The following is a 14,896-nucleotide window of genomic DNA, read 5'->3' as shown; positions in this document are numbered from 1 at the left end:
GTAGAGACTGGTATTTTTTTGTTTTAAAAGTAAAGTATGGTACCATGAGGCGTGCATGGGGTATGATTCCGAAGATGAGGAAGAGTTTGAATGTCCATTCTGTGAAGATTAATGATTTTCTTTGTAACATTTTTTTCATTGAACTTTTTTATTTTCTGTTGTTATTCATTCTAATATAAAAAATTGGTTTTTTTGAAGTATATAAATATGCGAAATTACTTATTATTTTATAAATGTGAGATAAACTATGCATTAAAAGAATGCTAACTAACTTTTTTCTGTTTCATTTTCTTTATTTTTTGTAATTTTTTCATTAGCCTAATTACCTCTCTAGAGGGGTAATTAGGCCCACTTAAGGCAAGTTAAAAAAACATGAATGACTTTTCTTATAATTAATTTCTCAGTATGCAGATACCATTTTTACATCAAGGAACGAATAATCTACAGCAGCAATTGAAAATGTTTTTTTGAACTTAATTTTTAAGGCCTAGATGGCCAAAAGTCTGTTAAGTGGGCCTTAATACCCACACCAACCTTTTTGTAGTTTATGTGGAAATGAGGTAGAGTTTTCCCTCCAATTTTTTCATTGTTTGAAAAAATAAAGGAAACAAAAGTACTTTAAATCATGTTTGTTCTTAAAGCACAAGTCAGAATAGTATTTTTTAAGCATTTTTCAAAGTTTATTGAACAAGCCTTTGGAGGTTTAGTAATTTATTTTATGTTTTAATGACTTAAGTTTTACGTATAATGTTAAATTTTATGATTTCCTTGAATAGAATAGTGGTTAAAATATTGTCTATTAAATTATTGTTGTTTTTTGGTTACCTACAGAGTTAACTTCATAAAAACAATAAAGTTGGCATAAAACGTTTACTTACTTTTTAAGACTTGTTATTTTAAACCCACGTTAAAACTTTTTTATTAGTCAAAGTGGTTCATTTCGTTTCGTTTCCAAAAGTTCAAAGTAAGTTTGGCAGCATTAGTTAGAACTTGAACAAGCTAACCGCTTTGATTTTTACGTGAATAAAAACAAATATTGTTTTTATTTAAAGTTGTCCATATAGCGTAAATCTTAAAACGTCATATTTTTTTTTTAATTTAAATTTTAGGTTTTAAAGTCTATTTATATTTTGATTTGTTGCAAGCATTTTAACGGAGGTATTGTGATTTCTAATTTATTTTTAAAATTTAACTATAATTTTGAAAGTCTTTTAGATTTTAAAATCTAGACTAAATCTATTTTTTTAAACTTTCAAAACCTTTTGACTTACTCTTTTTTAAATATATACAAATATTTTAAAAAACACGGGCTGCTTATTTTTTGTTACGACCCTGTATAGATTTGTTATTTATCTTAGATATCTTTTACTATATTGAGCCTTATGGTCTTCCAAATTGTTATTTTGACATTTCTATTGGTTCAATACAAGTTACTTATAATTGCAGTGGAGGACATAACCCAGTCGGCAAATTTAGTTGTAAATGCGCATTAGAAACTCGTTTAAATACGTATCGATGTGGTATGTATGTTAGCCATTTTATCGTGTCGAATACGCATTAGAAATACGCATTAGATGCGTATAAAGACAGGTATACAATACGACGCCTACTGAGTATCAAACTCGCATTTGAAACTCTTGTAAATACGTATAAAACACGATAATCAGAGAATATTCAATACGATATTTTCCTGGTATTACATGCGCATTTAAAACTTTCCAGAATACGTATTATTTACGAATATTTGTTAGCCATTTTATCGTGTCAAACGCGCATTAAAAATAGACATCAGATGCGTATAAAGACAGGTATACAATACGACGCCTACTGAGTATCAAACTCGCATTTAAACACGTAGAAAACACGATAACCGGAGAATATTCAATACAATTTTATTAACTAATATGAATTCATAACATAATGATAATGACTAGCAGTAAGCAACCCGTAATACGGGTTATGAGTTCTTAAATCATTAATAACAATAAAAACACATTAATAACTTGATATATTATCTAAAAAATTAAATACAAATTTATCTATAAATATTTTCACTTTGACTCCGTATCAGCAACGTCATTGCTTATAGTTAACGACGAAGACCGCATTAACATCAGTTGAGTTCTTTTTAAAATCTGTCACAACACAGGTACCAGAAACGGAAAGTCAAGTAAAGCCTGCAAATACCTAAAAAATGAAATTAAAAAAAAAATTACAATTTTTAATTACAAAAGTACTATTTGCATTTTATTGTTAGTAGAATTAGGATAATAATAACAGAAAATATATATTCCGTGACTACAGAATAATTAAAAAAGGTTATAAAAGGCTAGACAAAACAATGTAGTAACACCGGCAAATAACACCACAACTTAGTAAGATATTTTATTAACTTAAATACTTGGAGTAAAAAGATTTTATTTATTACAATATTTGAACAATCAAGGGACAATTATAGTTAAACAATTTGAGCAACTATATCATAAAATAGCAAGCAACTGGTAAAATATTTCTTAGAAATGGTCATTATCATTTGTGGTATTAAGAAATACGTAAGAGCTCAGTAATTACATAAGTTTTATTAAATCTCCCTCTCACCTAAGAGAGAGAGAGAGAGAGAGAGAGAGAGAGAGAGAGAGAGAGAGAGAGAGAGAGAGAGAGAGAGAGAGAGAGAGAGAGAGAGAGAGAGAGAAAGAAAGAAAGTGTTTCCAAAGCAGCATGTTAACAAATGTAAAAAAGCACGGAATAAATACTAGTAACTGGTTTTATTATGTTACCAGTAAACAAAATTATTTTTACCTTGATTAAAAGTTAATTTCTAGCATTTCTTAATTAAGCACCAGCTTCTCTTTAACTGTTAACTAATGATTAATAGAGTAAATTTCACATCATACTAAATTTACAAAATTAAAACCATGTTTTAACAGTTTTTTTTTTTTTTTTTTTTTAAACATCTTCGCTTCCAACAAGGCTGCAAGCAGCCACTAATTAAAGTTGGAAGTTACTGTAAGAGAAAAGATGAAGATTGTAGAGCAAGATAACGATTGACGGACGATTTAAAAGATTGCAAATTATATGAATCAGGAAAGCAAGATGAAGGAAGCGAACGAAGATGAACGAAGATGAACGAAGATGAAGGAAGCGAACGAAGCGAACGAGATGAACGAAGCGAACGAAGCGAAGTTAGCTAACTAATCAAAAGATGACAAAGGGAAGACAAACTAAAAAAAAAATGAAAAAAAGAACATTATGATAGAAATTATGATAGAAATTATATATAAAAAAAAAAAATTATTTAGATTTAAAAGTGTTAATTGTTACTATAAATAGTTAAACTCATACTTTGCTTTGTTCTGAAGTGTCTAAAGTAAAATCAAATTAACAGACATTACAACTGCTTGACACTGAATTCTGTCAAGTAAGTTTTCTGCACGCCGAGTTGCATTTCTTACATTTCAACAACGATTAATTTCATCCTGCCTAGATCTATTTTTTTTCATTTGACAACTATTTTCAAGTTGCCTATTAGCATTTTACATTAATAACTTCGTTGAGCCTAATACTATCTATTTCAATTTCACTGTTTTCATTAAACATATTACCAGTAATCTTACTATTGTTACAATTGAATAAATAAACGTAAAAAAATCTTACAAATTGTAATCTTTTCTAATCAAAGACTTTATTTAAACTTAAGATTTATTAAAATCCATATCTTTTTATATGTTTATATACATAAGTCGTTTATCAAAAATATTAAACAATATTTATTTACATCAATTATTTTTAATTTAACAAAGAATCTACAATGCACAAAACTATTTTTACCTTAATGAACAAAAATAATAAATGCACAATCTTGTATAAAAAATTGAAGCAATGTCAGTCAGTATATTTTTCTCTAAAGTAATTATATATATTATATATATATATATATATATATATATATATATATATATATATATATATATATATATATATATAATATATATATATATATATATATATAAATTAGGAAAAAACACTTATCTAACTTTTTTCTTCTACTTGAAGTTTCACCATTGCTGGATCATCAGGAGGAGTTCAATCAGATCGATCCAGCAATGGTCAAATTGATCCAGCAATGGTGATACTTCAAGTAGAAGAAAAAAGTTAGATAAGTGTTTTTTACTATTTTATTATTGCTCTATTCTTTAAGAACATTGAGCACTCTATTTGTAAAATACACTAATGTAATTTACATATATATATATATATATATATATATATATATATATATATATATATATATATATATATATATAAATTATGTTAGTGTATTTTACAAATAGAGTGCTCAATGTTCTTAAAGAACAGAGCAATAATAAATACTGTTAATAATAAATACATATATATATATATATATATATATATATATATATATATATTATATATATATATATATATATATATATATACATATACATATATATACATATATATATATATATATATATATATATATATATATATATATATATATATATATATATATATATTTACATATGTAAATATATATATATATATATATATATATATATATATATATAAAAATATACTGAAATAAAGGCAGATTTAAGTTTATAAACTTCCGTGTCAACAAATTACAGTCAGTTTTCCATGTTAAATACACAAAATATATATCTAATATAATATATATCAAATATAAAATAAATCCAATATAAAATAAAACAAAATAGTAAACTTACTCAAACCAGTATCACTTACACCGTGTGAAGTAACTAAAAAACACTTCAGTTCTTTTCAATCACTCTAAAAAATAACTTTCAGCTCTTTCCAATAGCACTAAAAAATAAAACAAAACTTGCTTAGCTGAGTTGCCTAGTTTATAAGAATCTGAAAACAGATGAGTAAAAAACCAAGAACAAAGATTTATTTGTTAGAACTACTATATTTAAACAAATTAAATTAAACAAAGAATAATGCCAATTCTCCTTAAAAGCTAAAAAAAATTTTCAGCTCAAATTTGCTTGCAGACCTTGCTTGTAAAACCATGTTTATAAGAAACACATTTAGAAAAGCCTAGAAAAAATTCATAAAAATTTACATACCTTTGTTTATTTATATTGCATAAATCCATCATATGATAAATCTGAAATGAAAAAATTGGATAAGTAAATACAAAGAAAAACATCATATATGAATCGAAAATCAATATATCTGATAGAGATAAGATGTCATGATAAGAAAGTAGTAGTTGTTAATTATTGTTATTTCATGTTAGCTTTTAGAAAACAAATCATGTTGGTACTTCATGGTTCTAAAAATTCAAATTGAGATATAAACTAAATGTTTATACCGCAAAATGATTTTTCTTGCGTGGCTTTTAGTGAATGATTAAAAGCAGTGAGTTTCAATAATAAAACCACTTATAATTTTTAACAATAGACACCAACATAAAGGTAAGCCAAATGTAACAACATTAGTAACATAAATAACAACTTTACGCTAACTCTTGCTCAACACGTTTGCCAAGTCACACACTTTGAAAACATGGAAACAACATAATATAAACATATATAATAACTATAGAACACAATAAGACGTATTGTTTAACATTATATAACATATATAAACACCTCATATAATATTTATATACACAATAGATACATTTTATACTATTTTAATGACACATTTATAAAACAATTACATAACACATATTACCACATACATATATTTATCAATAACTTTTTAACTTTGAACATAATATAAACAAACATGCAAACTATAAACATATATAACTTGAATTGCGCGAACAAAAAATTTTAAAATAACATGAAAAAATCTAAAAAGATTCATATATATATATTCATATATAAAAACAAAAATCTCGAAATAAAATATCAAATTATAATCATATTTAATTTAAATCAAATACTTATTGAATAAAGAGCAAAAAACAGATAGGAGAACTGCAATCCTTATAACAAAATTTAACGTTTAGCAATAATAAAATGTCAGTGTTGGCTCGAAATTTTCATTTATTTTTCTAAATTTTTTAAAACAGTGCAAAAAAAAGGTAATAGCATAACAGAAATGTTAATAAAATAATAATCAACATAATAAAATAAGCAAGGTATGAAATGATAGGATTTATAATATATTTGAATTGTATTAATTTAGGACTTAATAAAACTAAATAAATTTAAAAGTAGTAATAAATATTTTTATGATAAAGTTTTAGTAACTTTTTTAGTACAAAAAAGTACTGTAACTGTATTGGAGATATGCGATACTGCTTTAGCAGAACGATATCTCTTCATACAACTTTTCATGTATTCCTTACTATTCCTTTTCATTCAAGACAAACTTTTTTCTAAATTTCTCAAGAGAAAACTTTTTAATTTAAATTTTGCTTTCACAATTTCAGTTTAAGCATGCGCTTTAAAGCAATGATTTTCGTTTTTCCGTTATATGTTGATATTTGATCAAAATCGGGTACGATATCGTATCCGATTTTGATCAAATATTAAATAATACGTATTTTTGATAAATAATTGGTATTGAACTCGAATTCGAAACTTAAAACTAAATGCGTATTTTTCTGGTATCAATGGCGGTATATTATACGTGATCAATACTCCGAGTATTTACAATACTAGATATGCCGACTGGGAAGTTTTTGCTAGTGCCTGGTGACTATTTTATTATTTTTAGTTTATTTTTTGTAAAAAATTATAGGTAATGTTTGTATATTATTATTAAAAATAAGTTGCCAAATGCCTAAAGTTTATTTTAAACAAATTATCTTTAATAAATTAAATTATAAATTAAAATCAGTTGAATCGATGCCTAGACTTGTTCATGCATATGTGTAAGTACGTAGTGCGCATTCAAAATACTAAAATGCACCCTGACTCTTTATTTTTGCTCTGTATTTTTTGTGTTTTATATATTTCTCGTTAAAAAAGTATTTTAAACATTTTTTTTGGAAAAACTTTTTTTCTTATTTTGTTTATAAAAACACTGTTAATAAAATTTAAAACAATTTAAATTATTAACTTTTTTGTTTGCTTTAAATTTTAAAAAAATATTAAAAAAATCATATTAAAAATGAACTGACTCTATATTTATGCAACCCATTGTAAAAAAAAAAAAAACTACTCAAGCGTAGTATATGTTCATTTCAGTATATAAACTTCTAAAAAAGATTGTCTTTTTTAGAGCTAAATGTTGTTACATTTTGTTTAATAATTGTCATATTTATTCCAAGATAATAAAAATTGCTAATATTTAATGTCTCGTGATAATAAATAAATCCTAAAAGTTTATTAAATTAAAGAAGTTAATGTTTGTAGATAACGTTGTGCATGAAAAGAAGTTTTTATGCAAGGTCATCTATTTGTATTTTTGTTGCTTGATTGTAATTTTATTCTTTTTAATTAATGTAAATAACTTAAATAGCTATTGTTGCTTATTTTGATACAAAATTTTATGTGAACAGTTATCTTATTTTACTTTTTCTAAGAAAATGATATCATTAATTTATTTAACAAAGTAAACAAAGTTTTATTCGCGACATTATTATACAATTAAAATTTGCATATTAAATTGATAATATCAATTTATTAAACAAAGTAAACTTAGACCATGGTTTACATAAACCATGGCGCACATAAACCATGGTGCACATAAACCATGGTTTACATAAACCTTTATATCAAAAAAAGGCAACAATATTTGTTATTAGTAATAAGTATGAATTAAAATAAAATTAAAGTATAATGGTTTTAAATTTAAAATTGAACAATAACTTTTAAATGTAGGAGTAAACGGGAATCCAAGCGCAGTTTCTTTTAAATCAGTAATTTACAGTGATAAATACCTTCGACATTATAGTTTTATATTTTATCTCCAAACTTTATATGAATGGAACTATGTTCCCGATGATCGTTCATTCTATATCCAAAATAGTACATATGATTCATACTTTTTAATACAGTCAACAAACTTTCCTAATTGGTTTCTTTGGCGCAATGGCTTTCAATTTCAATTAATACAAGACATGGCTTTAGCTCCAGAGTCAAGATTTACTCTTTTTGTTTGCGTAAGTCATTTTTACTTTTATATAGCTTGTAACTGTAATTTAAATGTTGAATTAATAAAAAAAAAATTAATAGGGGAGAGCAAGAAGAATTTGGCCAGGGAAATTTAAATTTCATAAAAGTTGATGTATTAAAAAAGTTACAAATGATATTCCAATAAGCCTAGTATAACAAGAAAGTAAAATCATTAAGTAGAAAAAATACGTTATGTGTAACTGAGCAATGAGTTACTGAGTCAGTTAACCCCACAATAAATGGACCGTTTATGAAAGATTTATATAAACAGGCAATAATAAATTTTAATTGTATGCATTTAACTCACTAGAAAAAAAAAAGCAAAGCTGATAGATATTTTATAAAAAAGACTACATAATTCTTTTCTGGTATAATCTTACCGCAGGGATTGGTGGTATGAAAAGTAACCTAGGTTACTAGAACGGTTGTATAAAACTTAATGTGCATAATCCTTGGATGACTTTCAAAATCACGAACGGAAAAACAAAAGCTCTACAAAAAATTTTGAAAAATATCAACCTTTAACTACAAAATGAAATATAAAAGTTGCTAGAGTTACTTTTATTAAAACTTTAATGGCTCAAGTAAATTTTTTAAAAAGCTGCAATTTTTTTTTGTTTTCTGTTTTGTTTGAGCTTATTATATAAAGCCTTAAGAAATGCAAAAAGGACTGAGAATCTAATTAACAAAAAGTAGAGGGAAAAAAATTTGACATTTTCCCCAAACGACTTTAAATTAAAATATTGGTAATAATAACTGAAAATATTAATTTTTTTTGTAGAAATTGGAAAAAATGAGCCAGTAAAATGTCTTCAATTAACAAATTAAAAAAATTAAAAGCTGATTTTTTAATAGACGAATAAGAAATCTCTAATGATGAGCTTTGTTTAGTTTTTTATCAGCTTTCAATAAAATAAAGTCTTGATAATGTAAGAGCAAATGTTGTGAAAGTAGTCTTTAACATTAAAGTACTTTTTGTTATCTTTAATCTTTCCTTAAAAATTGAGTCTTTCTTGATTAATTAAAGTTTGCAAATTTAGTTCCTTTTTATAAAAGAATCAGTTGTTCAATAGAAACTAACTTCAGGCATCAATACTTTCCTGATTTTCTTCGCTTCTTGACCGTGTAGAGCACAATTTAGAATATACATTTATATTAAAAAAATAATACTTTATACTATGAACAAATTAATTTTAAAACAGATTGTTGCACTGAGCATTGAGTAGTTGATTTGATTAACAATAATTTAATAGGATTTGATGACAACAACTCTACACTAGGAGTTTTTTAGGCATTTTCAAAGGCAATTGAAATGTGTCTAAACAACTGGTTTAAAGTTAACAAACTTTCCTTAGATAATGAATACACAAAGTACACTTTGTTCACAAAAGTCTTAAAATCTGGTATCTTGCCCCTTAAACTACCAGATTTAATTATTAATTAAAGAATATGATACAATGAATATTTCGAGTATGTTACTTGATTAACATCTAAATTGAAATTTAATATTAAGTAAACAAAAAAAAATCTCTTTAACTTTAAAGAACATGCTCAAAACAAGACATGAGTAATATGTGCTTAAAAAGCTTATACTTTTTGATAACCAGTAGCTAAACTAGTTTTTTAATTTAACTAAGGCAGCTAATCCTTCTTAAGTTTTTTAACTAAAAATTAGTTAAAAAACTAAAGTTTTTATCAACGCGACGAAAAAAGAATTAGTTAATGACGTATTTCATTTTGAACTACGTCATTAAGTTTTCCTTATATCGTCGCGTTGTTAAAAACTTCAGTTTTTAAAAAAACTTAAGCTTTTTAACTAATTTTTAGAAAAAACAAAACTTTATCATGTTTTTGTTAACTTGTTACATAAAAATTGCAAAAGTTCCTTCGCCATTTTCTTGAAATCTAAAAACTTTATAAAGTATAAAAACTGACGACCAACAATTTGAACATGTTAGCTCCATTTTTTCGCTATATTAATTTCAATTATGCAAATAAATTCATGATTAAAATAACATTTTGCAATGATACTTAATTTGTTATGCGAAAATGAGAAAAACCGTAATTTTCGGAAGTATAAAAATGACTTAATAAATTAATTTTAGTACTAAAGATATGTTTAAAAAAAACTTTCATGTGTCTAAATCAACATTTATTTGCTAAATCTTGACATAATAAGAATAATATTTGATAACTTACTCATTTTTCACATTGGAATTGCATATATATATTATTTTCAGCAAAGAAATAAAAGTTAATTGAGACTTAGTAATTATCAGAAGTTTAAGAAACACCTAGGGTTAGCGCATTGCAGCTGTGCAATAAGGCTAAAGATATTTTGACAATTATTTTTGACTACGCTTGGTTTTCAGGTGCCTAAACTGATATATGCTCAAAAAATTGTCCCTATAATTACTAAGAGCTTTATGTTCTATTTTTACCTTAATTCCTAATATTTAGAAACAGGCATGTGGCATGTGTTTAAGAAATTAAATGGTTTTTTAAACAAATGAACTATTTAGATATTTCAATTTAATATTTGGAAATCGATCATTTAAAATATTTGGCAGCTTTCAACAAGTAAAGTTTTTCTTTATTATATTTAATTGTTCTGAGTCATAATAATGGTTATATTTTAAGCTTTTGGTTAGTAACCTTTAAAATATGATAAAGACAACTCTTTGTCTTAATGAGCCATTCGGAAAAACGTTTAATGCTAAAAACATTTTTCATGTTTGTCTTTTTTAATTACTCAGATTTTTTTTTGCTGACCCCACTTTTTTACATTTTGTTAAAACAAAATTTATTTTCAGTATTATTTCAGTTGTTATAATAGCAAATTGGCAAACAGGTATATTAATTTTTTTGAAATATCACAACAATTTATATTCGTTTAAAAAATTTAAAAAAAATTTAATAACACTTTTGAAATAAAGAAAAAATTAATAACATTTTTGAGTGCTACATTTATATAAATAATATTTTATTACAATATTATCATTAAAATTTTCAGGATTTATACATAAAAACGATTCGTCGGGTAACCAGATATTCGGTCAATGTGGTAATTGATGCGTCAACACAAATCCAAAATGTATCTAAAAGTTTTATAGTTAAATATGGAAAAAATAGAGATTACAAGTTATACAAAGTTTCTGGAAATTCAGTTAATGTTGATTTGTTGCATAACTTCACCATTCATACGTTTACCGCTGGTGTGGAAAATGAGTTTGGTATGTATGTGTTTGGAAATGCATCTGACTATCAAATTGATGAAAGTAGTAAGTTTCTTTAATACTTTTTAAAGCTCTTTTAAGTAGAAAATACAAGTTATATATATTTACGTCTTAAGCCCATTTTTAAAACAACGATTTTCAAAAACCATAAAAAAACAACTGATTTTCATAGGTTTAGAGGGAAGTACAAAGAATATTTTTTTCTGCGATGTTTAATTTTACCTATTTGTTCGAATAAAAATACCAAGTATTGATACTCGAATGTATAGGTTTTTTTTATATTTATACTGAATATATTTTATTCAAAACATGCAGACTTTTTATTGTTTTTTTCACACCATGTCAAGTTGTTTGTGCAACATAAAATAAAAAAAAATAATTTCATACATGACATTATTTTTTGTTTAAATTTAAATGCACTTTAAATTTATTAAAGTTTTTGAAAATAAATTAAAGTATTTTTTTTTCTAAAAGATCTCTATTTATTCGAGCATATATAAAACCTTTTATTTAGGTACATATATCGATGGCTGCATGCATGGGTTAGTTAACAGGTAAGAATCTTTGTTATGATTAAAATTCAACAGAATGTTTTTAAAGCCAGAATAAACTTTTAAGTAGTCATGCATAAACAAAAAAAAATGCATGTGCTAGGTTTGATGATAGAGTTCAAAACGAAGCGCTTATATTTATTTATAAGTAAGTAATCGATTTAAAAGTTTTTTGTTTTTATTTATGATTTAGAAATATGCTTAACTTATCTTTTGAGTTAATTGGGTATGGTTATAATATCACATTAGAATATTTCTTTCCACCTTTTGTTACCTTGATGTTTGAGAGTGTTCCAAATGGCTTTTTTAAAACAGCTACTAACCAGAATAAATATATTGTAAGTATTGTAGATTTTAGACAAATGATCCTAAAGATTTTTTTTTAGGATAAATATTATGCATATGTGTAAACGTGTATGTAAGTATATATATATATATATATATATATATATATATATATATATATACATATATATATATATACATATATGCTTAGTTTTCCATTGTGTTATCATCTAACTATGGATGACACAACGGAAATTTAGGCATTGTGCCTCGAGCTTACCAAAAAATAAAGCGTGGCATGAAATTTTACTGATTTATTTATGTTCGGAAACTTTTTAACAAATACTTTATTCATAAAATCAAAAAATGTTTAAAAAATCTAAATAGGAGTATTTATCAAGGAGGTTTAACAAAAAGGAGAAGGTGTCACGAAACTATTTTGAAACCAATTTATAAAACGGCTGCCACCTTGGTTAACAAAAACATTTCACGGAACATAAAATTTTACTAAACACTTTATGAAACCTTATCAAAAAAGATTTAACTATTAATCAGTTTATGCTTGGCAGTTTATTCTATCGTATAAAGAATTACTTTCTAACTGGTTGCCTTTTTCAGTTTATTCTAAAAACATTTGGAATACCGGAATAGACAATCAGATGTTTTTCAACACAATACTAAAAGATGTTGCATTAAAATTCCATTAAAAATCAAATATCAAGGTTTGACAAAAGATAATAACTACTCAAGGTAGAGAAAACTTTACTAATCCTCATAAAACAGCAGTTGTGTTCAATGAAAAGGAAAAGGAATTACTAAATCAGCTTTGTGTACAGAAGCTGATTTTAATAAAACTAAGCTTAAATACGAGAGGAATAGCTTAATTAGTTCGTTTCCATTTTTATAACTAACTTTTGTTATTTTAATCTTATTCTAATATAACCAAGATCATATAGTGCTATTTTTGTTATACTCGACAAGTGCACTACAAGGCTCTAAAAGTTGTCATTTTAATAGGTCAAGAAAATCACAAAAGATAACAAATTCAGCTTAACTATAAAGAAATCTATGTGTATTAGTCAATGGTATCACATTGTCGTTGAGTATCCCCGAATAACTATTAGGACCTTATTTTAATATAATTTTATTTATATATATAATATATATATATATATATATATATATATATATATATATATATATATATTATATATATATATATATATATATATATATATTTATATATATATATATATATATATAAAACATATGTTATATTTATATATAACATATATATTATACATATATATATATATATATAAACAATGCATATTTATATATGTATGTATATAAATATATATATTCATATATATATATATATATTTATATATATAAATATATATATATATATATATATCTATACATACATACAAATATATATATATATATATATATATATATATATATGTATATATATATATATATATATATATATATATATATATATATATAATATATATATGTATATATGTATATATATATTTATATATTTGAATATGTATATAACTACATACATTAATATATGTATATAAATATATATATATATATATATATATATATATATATATATATATATATATATATATATATATATGTTTATATATATACGTACATACATTAACATTTATATATATATATATATATATATATATTTATATATATATATATATATATATATATCTATATATATATATATATATATAAATATATATATATATTATTATTTATATACATATATATATATATATATATATATATACATATATATATATATATATATACATATATATATATATATATATACATATATATATATATATATATATATATATATATATATATATATATATATACGGAAAAAAACACATACTGAAACTTTTTAGTCCCTGTGTAATAAGGTTAATATATATACTATGGAGGTAATCCACTGTTATTCAGGGTGGTAACCCTCCTACGAAAGACATCAAGAGGTAATCCACTGTTATTCAGCGTGGTAGCCCTCTCATATATTTATAAAAAATATATAAAAAAAAAAACAAAAAAAAACATGGAGTTCGACTATGAATGCTTAGAGGAGCAAAATTGGCCAACAATTCCTAGTGCATCTGCTGAAGTTACCAAAAATATGCATAAATGGTGTGATAAAATATCATATATTGTTTCTGACCTTTTAAAGCGACTTAATATTCTTGAAGATGAAAAGTTAAATGTCTCAATAGCAACATCAAATAAACCAACAACAATATTCACATGTGCACAAGCAACATCAATTCAGCAAAATCAATCAAAACCAAAAGAAAATGAAGTGGTAATGATGGCAAAAATTACAAACGAGTTTAATAATAAAAAAATAATTGAAAACAACATCATTATAAGTGGGGTAGCTGATCATACTACTTTAGACAAACAATTTAATGAAGAAAATGATAAAAAAACCATCGAATATCAACTTCAAAAATATATTTATTAACAAAGACAAAGCTGCAAACGAGAGATTGTTCGACAGTGAACTCAGAAAAGTTAGAAATTCTAGAAACGCAGCACTTGCTCATGAAGTCGAGGGAAAAAATGGGAGGCAACGATACAATGTGCATAATGGAAAAAAATGTTATTGGGGTATACGATCAGGTGAACTCAAATGGAT

The 14,896-nt window shown here is 24.4% G+C and overlaps 1 protein-coding gene and 1 long non-coding RNA gene across 5 annotated transcripts in view; one reads left to right on the top strand and one right to left on the bottom strand.

Moving 5' to 3' along the window:
* Positions 1-1,995: 1,995 nt before the first annotated feature.
* LOC136087615 (uncharacterized) lies at positions 1,996-5,892 on the bottom strand. The gene is made up of 4 exons (XR_010641932.1): positions 5,112-5,892; positions 4,749-4,845; positions 3,829-3,901; positions 1,996-2,187 (listed from the first exon to the last, which is right to left on the bottom strand). It is a non-coding gene; the product is annotated as an uncharacterized LOC136087615 (long non-coding RNA).
* Positions 5,893-6,512: 620 nt separating this feature from the next.
* Positions 6,513-14,896, top strand: part of LOC136087614 (uncharacterized) — a 41,162-nt gene continuing 32,778 nt past the window's right edge. For 3 of the 4 annotated variants that reach the window (XM_065810930.1, XM_065810928.1, XM_065810931.1), the window contains exons 1-5: positions 6,513-6,695; positions 7,827-8,107; positions 11,134-11,401; positions 11,871-11,910; positions 12,101-12,245. In XM_065810930.1, the coding sequence (XP_065667002.1) occupies positions 6,665-6,695; positions 7,827-8,107; positions 11,134-11,401; positions 11,871-11,910; positions 12,101-12,245 (765 nt within the window). In that variant the 5' untranslated portion in view covers positions 6,513-6,664. Of the gene's footprint in view, positions 6,696-7,188; positions 7,394-7,826; positions 8,108-11,133; positions 11,402-11,870; positions 11,911-12,100; positions 12,246-14,896 lie in introns of those variants that run through there. The other variant, XM_065810929.1, reaches the window with a different exon arrangement.

This window comes from Hydra vulgaris, chromosome 11 (genome assembly GCF_038396675.1).
Source record: "Hydra vulgaris chromosome 11, alternate assembly HydraT2T_AEP".
Lineage (NCBI taxonomy): Eukaryota > Metazoa > Cnidaria > Hydrozoa > Anthoathecata > Hydridae > Hydra > Hydra vulgaris.
The sequence above is the reverse complement of the archived record's forward strand: the minus strand, read 5'-3'. Positions and strand labels throughout refer to the sequence as shown.